The sequence below is a fragment of the Centruroides vittatus genome, unplaced genomic scaffold (genome assembly GCF_030686945.1).
Source record: "Centruroides vittatus isolate TY-2023 unplaced genomic scaffold, ASM3068694v2 scaffold_576, whole genome shotgun sequence".
NCBI lineage: Eukaryota > Metazoa > Arthropoda > Arachnida > Scorpiones > Buthidae > Centruroides > Centruroides vittatus.
Window position 1 is genome coordinate 1,125,471 of NW_027122713.1, and position 13,510 is coordinate 1,138,980.

Consider the following 13,510-nt stretch of genomic DNA (forward strand, 5'->3'; position numbering starts at 1 on the left):
GTGTCAAAACTGTTTCAAATTTTATAATTAATCGATGCAGGGGGGAAATAAATAGATTTTATACATAGGAAAACCAGGAGAGACCATTGTTTATCTTTAAAGAAAGTTCTGTAGCTCTTTCAATTCTAATTTCCTCTTTAAGGATGAATATTTTGAGTAGGAAGAAAGGAAGATTTTGCTGCCTTTAATCTCCATTTTTATTCATGTTTCTTCTTCGGGACGTAAAATTTTATAATTAATTACAGAAAGAACAGTGAAGCATGGTTCAGCATCTTCGATTCTAAAACATGATTTAAAAAAATCCAGGTTAAAACTAGAAAATCCTGAATTTTCTTGCAAATAGTAGCAAGAAAATTATATTAAACCACCCACAAAAAGTAGAAGAAAGTAATAAAATTAAATAGTCTCACATAAATTTGGGGAAGCATCAGAGAAAATAAACATTAATCACCAATTAAGCTCGGTTAAGAATCGAAAAAAAATCGGTCAAAAAATACGAAATTAAAGTATTAAAAAAAAGAATTTTTCAACTGTTAACAGTTTCTTGGAAGCGCCTAAAATTCACCTTCAATATTTGGTGTATGTAACATCGGAGGTGGAAAAGATTGGACAAAATTTGTCTGGAGCATTTGGACATCCATTTTGACTTTCGCAATATCGTTCCGTTGTCAAGTACATCCTCTTGGGATTCCTCTCTAGAGTCAGAAGGAGCACGATCTACTAGAAGAGAATTGGGAAAGAGAGGAATGAGGACCAATAGTGGATCGAAGGAAAAATACAGAGTATGAGAAAAGTATTCTCTTCAGAGACGAATGCATTGTATTGGCTCTCATACAGTTTTATTAGTTCAAACGTTACTTCAAATTTGAACAAAAATTCCACTTTCGATACTTTAAATAAAAATCTAAAAAGAAAAAAAACGCATTAATCCTTGTAAAAGCATTTTCTTTAAAGAAAAAATCAGAAAAAATTCCCTCTACATCAAATTCTTGATTGGTTTCATACGTCAAACATTTAAGATAATTTAGGGAAAAATGGGGAATTTTATGCGATGTTTAGATAAAAATTCGTAGTTTTGGAAAAGTTTTTTTATGTTAAATTTTATTAATTTTTGAAAATATATTTCCTTGCAGAAAACCGTTCTAGTAAGAACGACTGTTTTGGAAGGTTTCTCCAGCAAAAATGCCAATTTTGATGAAAATTCGTTTGAATTTTTGTAGTTAAATTATATATATTTTAAAACATGTTTCCTTGTAAAAGTATTTATAAGATGCAAAAAGAATTTCATCTACATTCAAGTTGTTGCTACGTGAGAAAGTTTTAGATGGAATAAAGGTAATTTAGGGGAAAATAGGGTATTTCATGCTATTTTTTAGATAAAAATTTGTGTTTCTGGAAGATATTTTACTATTTTAAAGTTAAATTTTATTAATTTTTTTAAAACATTTTCCCTGAGTTTAACTGATCGATTTTTTTAAAAGTTCTTTAAAAAAATCAAATTTTTGTAAGAGATTTTAAGAAATTTGTAACAACTTCAAATGTTTTTTTAATGCTTCTATCTTTAAATTTTTCAACAGGAAATTTTCGTGATTATTAATTTCTTGGAAATGAATTTCCCGTGATTTAGTTCTAAAGAATTTTCGTGACTGTTAAATATTTATCACAATTATTAATTGCCTTTATAAATCACGAAAAATCCTACAAAATTTCTTTTAAAAAAGTTACAATAATATATTCTAGAATCTACTAAAATTCTTCTAAAATTTAAAATCCTACAAAAAAGAATATCTTGAGCATCTTTAAAGAAGCTCAAGAGTAACCAACCTTTCGTGCATTGTACAACTTAAGAATCACTTAGATATATTTAAAAAATTAACCTAAATATTAAAAATATGGAAAACTGACTAAAATATCTATTAAGAAAAAGAAAAAAAGTAAAAAAAAATTAATATATTTCTCTCCTATTATTCATTAAGTATGAAAAAAAAATCTACTACAACAGAGAAAATTGACCTAAGTGACATCATAATTTAACTCTAGTAGATGATTGAGAATCTACCACCCAAGTTGAACTCATAAGCTGAACGTAATGCAGTAATCAAGGTATAATTTTAGACCCTTCTACTTTCACTAAGCAATCATCTAACAATATGAATATATATCCTGAAAGGACCTCGCCCGCTTCACAAACTCGACATCATTTGTCAATCGCTACCTAACACAGACATTAACTGGTAATGTTTGCTGTTGGGGGTTAGAAATATTCCTTTCCCCCACCTAAAACGTTATAGAGTCCCATCTTCTAACCCTGTTAATGGTAATTGTCACGTCTTTTGTGAACCGGTGAACAGGACTGTCGTTTCCTTTCTGGCGCCTGTATGACGTCGATAAAACGTAGTACATACGGAAATCCATCAAGTTTCCGACCCCCCGTCTCTCCTCTAACTCGACTTTCAATTGTTTCTTTCTTAGTATCATTATATTCTTTATAACTGATGATACACGTTAACCATTTCCTCCTATCCACTTCACCATCTTCCTACTCTTTCTCTGATGCACTGTGATGTATTAATTGCTAATTATTCAACTATTCTGATTTGATATATTCAAAATATATCAAATACAATAAACTTATCTACTATAGTAATAATATTAGACAGAATTATTTGACGTTTATTAAGCTTATTGATTATGTTTAATTTACTTTACCTCATTAATTCTGTTGTTGTAAGATTATATTAAACGTAATGATAAACTCGCTAATTATTTATTCATGTTTAAGATAAGCTGAAAATTTAAATACAATTTTTTGTCTAGAATTTTTAATTATTTTATATTTATTATTAATAAACTTTAAACATATTCGATTTTTTCACTCATAAATCCTAATGTTTACTTCCTCTTCCTATTCTTCTCCTTAATTTTCTAATAAAATTATGCGACTTTTTAATTTTAAAAACAAGAGATTTATTTTATTAAGTAATGAATTTTTAAGTAAATTTTATTTATTTTTTACAGAGAAAAATTTCGCGAAAATTTCAAGTTTTAATAAGAAGAATTTCATTCGAAATGCAGAAATTCCGGGGAAATTTCTTCACTTTTTTGTTTTGAAAAAATATCTTTTAGAGAAGAATTATGTGAAATTTTATTTACTTTTAAAGAAAATTATTTGTTAAAATTTCACTTCTTAATAAGGAAATTTTCATTTAATAATTTGTAAACGTTTTGAAGATATTTTTTCTTTTAATTTAGAAAAATTATTTCCGATTTCTCTCCATTAAAATAATACTTTTAATGGAGAGAAATTTTGATAATTTTTTTTAAATTCTAGAGAAATTAAATATCTAGAAAGTTACGAATTAAATTTTTATTTCCAAACCTGACATTGCTATTTACAATTACAGCAAAACTTGTCTAAAACGGCACTTGAATAAAAGGAAAACCTGTCTAAACGGAAGAAATAATTCGATTTACGCAGGTTTTACTGTATTAATTTTTAAGAAACAATTCTTTATTCTACAATTTTAACATTTTCAATACATTAATACATTAATTGCCATGATTTTTAATGCTTAAAAGTCATATCTTCAGATAATTTTAATTATTAAAAAAATATTTATACGTTTATTAAATATTTTACAATTTTTTAAATTAAATTTTGTCAATATATATACAAAATTTAAATAAATATTTTAATTGAGGGCTTCGGGCAATTATTATTTTATTATTTTTTTAATTGATAAAGTGCATATTTAATTTAAGAACAAAGCCACATCTGAGAAATAATTTTTCTATTAAAATGCAAAAATGTTAGCTTGTTTTAATTTAAAGTTATATAAAAACATAATTTTCTTTATTAAAATCGTTAAAAATATAAGTTTAAATCCTTTTATAAATCGATTAAAATAGAAAAATGTAGGTGGATGGCTTCTCCTACAGACAGCTGAGCTTAGAGGAGAAGAGACATTTACAGGGGAACGACAAAAATTGAATTTAGATAATAGAGAGATGGAGTAAAAAGTTTATTGATTAATGACGTCACGTAGAAATAATAACTCAGTGTAGTATACAGAAAAGTGCGTGAGGGACCCAAGGGCACTTTCTCTAATTACTGGGGAGGGTGAGAGCGTTCATTAATCCAGTCCCTTGGGAGACATTGTTAGATAGCTTAGCATCCCTAGGAAAGATCCTGTAATCAGGTAGAATTGCAGAGAGCATTCATGACAATGGTACTACACTATTTGTTATTGTGGAGTAGCATAGAAGTCAAAGAATTTATTACAAAAAAATCATTTGCGTCATGTAAATTTAGACGAGAAAAATAACGGAGGAAGAAAATGGAAAGGATGGCAATTTATAAAAATAACATAAAACTCATTTTTATAGTGAGTAAATAAACAGTTAGAATTACTAAAGTTAAGTAAGTTTTCTACTTCTTGTTATCTGATCTTTCATTCAATTTCTTCTCTAAATGATCCTGATATAAAAGAAAAAAAGCTGAGTGAAATACTTCTCACGCATTAACAACCGCGTAAATGGTGGACATAAAACGAAGTTTGCTACTCTTAAATAATGTCAGATATCCAACTTTATGATTCTTGGAGGAAAGATTCGGCAATTAGAAGTCGGTAGAGTAATACGTAATTGATGAGGTGATTGTGACACTCCTTAAATAATGAATTAGATTTGATTTTGGAGAGTAAACGTGCCTGTTATTACTTTAGTAATTCCCAAATTTAGGATTAGGAATTGATGTTTCGATAGGGGGAAGTTAGACTGTAAATTCTTACTGTCCAATATAGAAAATACAAGTAGAAGTTCTCCTATTTAATAAAATTATTGTTCTTTAATAGCATATAAATATCACAGCTTGGAACCATTAAGTGTCATCGTTATTGCTGTAACAGATACAGTTTATTTATTTATGTTTGTTGGATTTAGTTATGATTTTTATTAATAATTTCGTCCTTACCACTATTATTACTGCTGTTTTTTTATTATTATTATAACAATATAAGTAGCAATATTCTAGATTATTTTATGTTTTATAATAATTTATATTAATAAATTACAGTGTTACTACTTTAGGAACAATAGGATAACCATTAAAATATCATTGTTACGCTGTAAAAATATCACTGTTACGCTGTAAAAATATCGATAAATTCAACATCGGTAGTGTTAATTTTTAATTTTAATAAATATATAATGTATATACTATATATACAGCCTTCTGTAAAGCAGTAACCATTACAGTAACAATAACTAAAAATTAAATTTAGAATTTACTGTTTTCTGAGCTGTAAAACTGATCTTAGTTACAGTTTTATGATGTTAAAAGCACGGAATTTTCATAAAGTCGTGTATATTTTATACACATACCAATTAAATGTACTATTTTACTAAGAATTTTAAAAATTAAAGTGATAATTTATCCATTGTAATGCATTTTAATTAACAAAAAAATTAAATATTCTAACAGATCAGCATATTTTCTACCTTTTTAATTAGAAAATTAAGCTCTTTATAAACCTTATTAATTAAAAATACAATTAATATGTTACTAAAGAGCGTAACTGAGAGTATACTTCGTAATTTCCATCGTTATTCTGATGACAGATTATTTATAATAGTAGATATCTCACTAATTTAGTAACAGTTTACTAGCTTAATAATAAAAATTCTTTATAAAGGATTCGTTTTTACATAATGATGACGTAAGAGTGATTAAAAATGTAACATTGTGACGTAATAATAAGTAAATACGTTACTACGTCAACAATCTCTTAAGAATATATTCATTTAGTACGTAACGATAATTGAAGAATACTTTAAAATTTAATATAACGTGTAGTATTGTTACGTTTTAATAATAATAAAGTAAAGTTGTTACGTGGCAATAAAGATTAAAATACGTTACTAGTTTAATAGCAAACTTTAAACACTATTTTTACGCAATAACAACGTAACAATAGTTTAAATTCCTCTAAAATGTAGCATTGTTACGTAATATCAACGTAAACATTTATAGAAAAAGAAAAACATTATTACGTAACAATAAAAGGAAATAAATGATTTTCTACTTTAAAGGGTACTTACTCTTTTATAAATGTCAAACTAATAAATTTGAATATTTTAAATAATTAAAGCGAAATCTTTAACATAATATTAATTAATCAAACCACGAAGAGAATGGCGATTGGAAAATAATAATATATCAGGAGGAAAATTTCGGATGTATGACCAAGAGCGTGACAGTCAAGTCATTCGCATGACAGAGTATAATGACATACGATTTCCCAGGTCATTAATCAGGTCAACTTGCCTAACGCACACCACTCGTAATGGCAGATTATTTAGTAATTTCTCTATATTTTTTATTATTTTAAACGTAACTAAATCATCATCTACTCATTCAGCATCACTCACCTTTATCTCAAGTATTATTAGAGAGACGTAACGTCACTGCTTCTAGAGTAATGTAGCGAAAATCATTTGCTGAAAGGTGAACTTTCATTGCTTTTTTATGATCTTGTATTTTTTTAGGCCTCATAACTTTGCTTCTAAAATGTAATTTCAAATTTATATTGTTACTGAACGATAAAAGATTTATGCTGAATTTTTTTCTTATTTTTTTATAAGTGTCAATTGATGTTTTCTCCTCCCTCTTCCGTCTTACGGAGGGTGTTTTAAACCTGTAGAAGAGTACTGTAGATGCTTCTTCTTAATAAGTGTGCATTAAATGTGACAGGTTACTTTCTATAAATTGCTACTCTAATAAAATTATACTAATACTTTTATAGGAGCTGTTATAAATGTTACGGAGTTACGCTGATGCTGCTTCTATTATTTTATATGTTTCTACTCGAAATTTTACTACTAAAAAACCACTAATTCTGCTGTAGTTTTAATGATGTTATTAGTAGTAACAGTTCTGTCAGTACACGGTCGAACCTGCAATAACGGTCATCTCTAAACGGCGGCCAACCTTTCAGGGACGTTTCGTTTTGAATTGCTCAGAAAATAATCTCCAAACACCGGCCAAACTTTCAAATTCTAGTCACTGGTCGTTGTTCACAGGTTTGACTTGTAATTTATCTGAAAAATATGTGCCATTAACTGTGCATAAACAATAGTGAAACCTAATTACTTACACTCTTGGCTACAGTCAAACCTGTAAATAACGGCCACTGACGAGAACATAAAAAGTGGTCGTCGTTTACAGGTTATTTTAAATACATTTTTCAACGAAATGGCGTGAAAAGTGGCCAGCCTGCGTAAATGGCCGCCATTTAGAGGTGTCCGTTGGTAGAGGTTCGATTGTATCTAAAAAGTATACATTTAATGATACTAATTCTTCTAAACAAATTACAGTCAAACCTCCGAACAACGGCCAGTGACAAAAAAGATAAAAATGGCCGTCATTTGAAGGTTATCTTGTATGCATTTCAATACATTTATTATAGAATGACCGCCGTTTACAGGTGGCCTTTATTGAAGGTTCGATTGTAGTATGATCAATGTTACATATGTAGTATCAATATCATAAAAATATAGGTGAAACGATGCTACTATAGTATTAATTCTACTGATAAACCTTATAAATTTATCAATGTTACTTATGTAGCATCATGCCTGTTACTTGATTTAATCGTTACACATGATACTGATTCAGTAGATGTTCTGTTACTCTAACAGTAGAGTAGTTACTCTACTTATAGGTTAACGTAATTTCTATAGCCTCAGCATTACAGTTACGCTATTAGAGTAGGAAAATGCATTAAGAAACTCAGTCTAAAATTGTAGGACAGGCATGCAGACGGATCAAGCGTTTATTATTTTTTTTTCTGTCTTAACTGCATCCGTCTACCTCACATCTAGGCTTACATACGCTGATATATCGCACATTTTATAAATTTTAACTCAAAAAATGCGTTTAAAAACTTGATTTTTTGGAAGAATTTATATTAAACAGTAAAAAGAAGGATTTTCTGTTAAAAATAAAAGGAAAAAACTATTAAAAGTTATAATAATTCGAGTGAGAAAGATCAAAAGTGTCAGAAACAAAATGCTCCATTCGTAGAGTGGAGTTTGGTAATTACTTAAAAGAGTGAAAAGAGAAAAGTCTGTAAATCTCGTAGTCAGCAGAACAATTTTACTATCTTCTACTCCTCTTCATCATCTTTTTTCCTCCCTCCTCCTCTTTTCTTTCCTCATACATTTGCTTCTCCATTCGCTAATAGTAATAACTGTATTTAGAAAATGACAGAGGAAATGGAACTGATGCAACATAAATCACCTTATATTCGTGGTGTCACGCGTGAAACCACTGCAAGTGAAGAAAATATTTTGTAGAAAACTTTACATTTCATCGATTCTAAAAGATATTATTGAATTATTTTCCATATTTTCTTTGATATGATGTAATAAAGTTACATCAGATGAAGCGTGACTTTATTACATTTTTTAAGGCACTGCTCGAAAAATATAAACATTACTACACTAGAAATGATGCAATATTATAAAACATACTCTATTATTAAGAATTCTGTAAAATATTTTATATTTATCCTTTATTTTCTTATATACTTCAACAGTTAATAGGTACTTAAGCGCTTCCAAACACGGTACTGTACAAGATCTTGAATGTATAAGAAAATATCACTAAAACTAAAAACTTTTATTAAATAATATTATTATTCTTAAGAAAGTACGTGAGGAGGACCATTATCTTCTGAATTAATTTTTAAAAATGAGAAATTTTGAAGCATCACGAAAGAGAAAATAGCTTAAAAAATTAAATTACGGATGCTTCTCCTCAGCATCAATTTCTCTTGCTCCTCTTTATTTCTCAAACTCGTATACAAAAGAATTATAAGCGTAACACACGCGTGCCTTTAAGGTGGGTTGGCAGGTTCGAAACTGGTACCAATTTCAGACCGGAAGTTGCAATTACTTCCGGAAGCTCACGCCTAAACTGTCGATCAATTGCATGCTGTTATTCCTGGGCGTGTCGTTTAATGTTATTCCTCCCTATATCTTTCTGACTTTATAGCATGACTTGGTGAAATATTCATGCTACATATTCTAATAATTACATCCTTAATATTCTCTAGCGAATCCCACTTTTGACTTAACTCTGATCTATTATATACATTCCATCTCTACTACATAATGTTAATTTTATTATCCGCATCCGCTATCACTCCAATTTATGTATTTTGTGGGTTGTAGAATCGATTAACTAGAATTTTTTCTACATATTTCGACATATTTCCATTAATTTTATTATAAGAAACGCCTAAAAATCCGGGAGGAAGTGGAAAAAATATATTTGCACACGTGATGGAGAAGGAAATACACACGTTTGCTTGATAGAATAAGTGAATAACACTTAAAATTTCTATATATTTAGCAAGTGTTTATGTTATTTTTTTCTCAAAATAGCTCGACTTTCAGCGGAAGTAGATGTAGAAATATTAAACAAAGTGCTGAAAGCGTCAGCAAATTAACTGGTGGGTTGTATAAATACCTGGTAATCAAATAAAATTAAAGCAGAATCAAGCTTAGATTAAAAATATTATTGATAATTTCATAGAAAAACTTACTTAAATTGGTTTTAAATATATTTAACAAAAATTGAGGTAAAAATTAAAAAAATTAGCTTAAATTTATGTAAAGTAAGTAGAACATTAGTTAAATAATTTATAGATCGTATGAAATGATTGGTTTCTATTTGACTAATTAAACGTTATATACAGAAAATATAAAGAGAAATGCAGAAATTCATTAAAGTTATGCATAAAAAAACCAAAAATTGTAAGAATAATTAATTGTATTACAGTAGTTAAAAATTAATGAAGATTAGCATAAAATATGCCTGTAAGAAGATAGTAGTAAAATTAAATTGATTTCTATGCACAAACTTCGCAGAATATAACAAAAATTTATTAGCTATAGGAAATAAATTAATTAAAATATAAAATAAATCAACAGAAATCACTCTTAAACACTGCATAAATTAGCTTAAGACAGCTTAGAAATCGAGCCAAGAAGAGCAGAAAATCTGTCAGAAAAATCAATTAAATGGCACTTCTAATTAGTTTCTAAGCATAAATTTCAAATAGTACAAAGAAATTAAAGATAATTAATTAATTAAACGAGCATAAAAATTAATCAAAAATAGGTATGGAAATTGGTCATAGAAGTACAGAACTAACTTAAAATAGCATAGAAATCAAATAAAAGCCACACACAAAACACAATCTGAAGCATAAAAAGGACCACTAAAAAACACGATTATATGTAAAATTAGCCTAGAATCCAACAAAAATATAACAGAAAACCATTCGAAATAACTTAAAATAAAACAAAATCAACTAAAGAGCTCAAGAAGAAACCAAAATTAGCAGAGAAACCACTTAAAATAGCAAAAAGCTTAAACCAAAGCAGCAAACTTAATATAGCATAAAAACCAGCGTTAACAACACAGAATTGTTCGAAATAACTTAAAATGAACTACTTCTAAACTCTAATCTAAGAGAAATGCCAGAATTAGCAGAAAACCAATAAAAATAGCAAAGAAACCGAGCTAAGGTAAATTATACATTAACTTAAAACCAGAGCAAGAATTAATCTATAGCAGCATAAAAACCAATTAAAGTAGTTTAAAATAATTTATTTCTGAACAATAAGTCAAATAACCAATCGAAATTAGTCTAAAAAGCAACAAAAGTAGCATAAAAAACGAGTTATATAACATATATATCAAATTAAAAATAGAGCAGAAATTAATGCGTAACGGCACAGAAACCAATCAAAATAGCCTAAATCAACGCTTTTATATGCATTAATACAAAAAAACCAACCAAAATTATCAGATAAACTGATAAAAATAGCATAGAAACCGAATAGAGGTAACGTATACACCACTTAAATTTAGAGCAGAAATTAATGTATAACAGAATAGAAACTAACCAAAATAGTTTTAATAGACAAATTTATAAACATTAATACAAAAACCAACGAAACTTAGTAGATAAACTGATAAAAATAGCATAAAAACCGAACTGAAGTAACGTATACATCAACTTAAAAATAGAGCAGAAACCAACGTGCAATAGCAAAGAAACCAATCGAAACGAATCATAAAAAAACTCCACCCCAATAAAGCGCAAGAAACAACTAAAAAAAACACACAAAAAACTAACCAAACAAAGCAAGAAAACCGACTAAACAAAGTACCAACCCATTAAAGAAAGAAACCCCGAAAAAACCCTCTAAAAACCTCACTATAAAGTCATTTTGCATAATGACATTTCTAAGAATAATTCAATAAAAAATACAATTTTCCCCCTATATTATATACTTCTCCATTTTAGAAGCGTAATTCAATATCATCAATAGAATTATATTATCATATAAAATAGAAAAACAGTTTATAAATTGTTTTATCGATACATAAGTGAAAGATATAAATAACTTATACGAGGAAAAAAAACTGCAAACATCCAGCAACTTTATGGGATGAGGAAGATGATAAAGATGCTGGATAAATGATGTAAACGATAATAAATTTTATATACACGAATTTATAAATTCCTCACCTTGTCTTAATGATGTTATAATTAAGAAAATGTAGATAAACATTTTATTCCAGTTCAGTCCACACATCTCCAACGTCTCTTTAACAACTGGCACATTTTCTGATCTTCCCTGCTGCTCCAATCCGTCGCCGGTGGCGCCCCCGAGTGTTTGTTTTAGGAACCAACTTCTCCGCATCTTTTTTTCTCCAAAGGATGCTTTTTTCTCATTTTTTTCCTCCAATTTTTTTAATTATTATCGTCATTTTTTCGCACGCGAAAATTTAAATTCGAATTTATAAATTTAATTTGAATAATTTTATATATTTATATATTACTATTTATTAGATAAATAATTTAAATTAAACTGCTTAAAAGTCGAGTTGGTGCTTTAGCATCTTTAAATTACTATTATTATTTTTTTGTGTGTGTTTTTAAATTTATAATTTATTAAAATTACGTTACTTTACTTGGCAAAAAACTATTTTTATTAATGTTAAATTAGAATATATTATAACTCGGTTTGAATTAGATGCTTCTATCTTCTTGCTCTTTACACTCCTTAAGTGGTTTTATATGTTGATAAATTAAAGTAAAAAATTATTTATTTATAATAATATTTTACTTTTTTGGTTTAAAATTAAATTTAATTGCAGTTATTTTTTAAAATATTATATTTATTTGATTTTTTACTAACTTCTTTGAAGTTTTATCTCGAGCTTCTCTAGTTTTTTTAAAGAAGTTTTTATTTCTGTTTAAATTTCTTAAATTATGTTATTTTTCTAGTGTAAAATTTTAATATTTTAATCCGAATTTTAGTTTTTTTTTTAAATTTATATTTTATCTAACGTATCAAGTGTAGCTGGATACGTTTAATAAAGATTTTCTTTAATTTGTCACAAAATTTTCTTATTTTATACTTACTAAATCTTTATTTTTATCTATAAAATTTTATTTAACATATTTCTTAAGCTAATATTTTAAATTTAATCTTTATATTTACAAGTTTTATCTAGTTTCACATCCTCCAGACCCCAGAGAATAGTTGAATTATCCTTATCTTCATCAAGATATCTTCAAGTTTTTCAGTCTTGGAATGTTTTTTTTTTTTTGCCTTTGCCTTTGCCTTTTATTATATTTTATATTATGTTTTAACCATAATACAGGCATTTTTATGTTTTTATTTTGCATAGAAGTTCTTCAAAATCTTAATTTTTCTCCTCACTTCTTACCATCAACCACATGTTTCTTCTCCAAGTTTCACTTTGTTCCACTCTTACAAGCATTATATAAACATGAGACAAGATTAACATAGGCTAAAAACTCATGTAAAATTTACTAAATTTTAAGTTTTTTAGACATTAAAGCTTCATATGAATCGATTTTACTACACTTTCAAAACGTTACAGGACTAAGAAACTAAATCAAATTTATTCTAGAATTTGTCTACAACTTTCTCGATTTATTCAATATTTATTTTTTTATTTTTTTATTCCTGAAAATCGCTTTTATCTTCGATTGATGTTTTACCTTTAGCAATATCTTATTTAATTCTTCTTCCTCCACTTCTATGATTCTTTACTTTAGGATTAATATTTAATTTAATCATTAATTTAATATAAAGATTTTTTTTCTTATCCTTAATTTAATTTTCTAATCTTGATAATCATCCAGAAAAAAAGGGGCCAAAATTTTACAAGAAAAGCATTTCGAAAAAGACAAATTTAATAATTTATAATGAGAATTTAAATATATTTTATTCATAAACTAGAGAAATGACTTTTTAAAGAACTTTAATTTTGGTTTTTGTGTGTGTGTGTGTTTTCTTTCTTCCCCTCTCTCCCCCTTCTTTCTATTGCCCTCTCCTTTCCCCTCTTTCTTCCCTCTCTCCCTTTTTCTTGCTCTTCCTGCTCCTCTCCATCTCTTTT

General features: G+C 27.7%; 1 protein-coding gene across 1 annotated transcript in view; it reads right to left on the reverse strand.

Moving 5' to 3' along the window:
- LOC136989518 (uncharacterized) overlaps nt 1-11,686 on the reverse strand; it is a 165,534-nt gene extending 153,848 nt beyond the window's left edge. Inside the window, exon 1 of the mRNA XM_067287715.1 lies at nt 11,607-11,686. Coding sequence (XP_067143816.1) covers nt 11,607-11,673 — 67 coding nt within the window. The 5' untranslated portion in view covers nt 11,674-11,686. The remainder of the gene's footprint in view (nt 1-11,606) is intronic.
- Between the last annotated feature and the right edge of the window lie 1,824 nt (nt 11,687-13,510).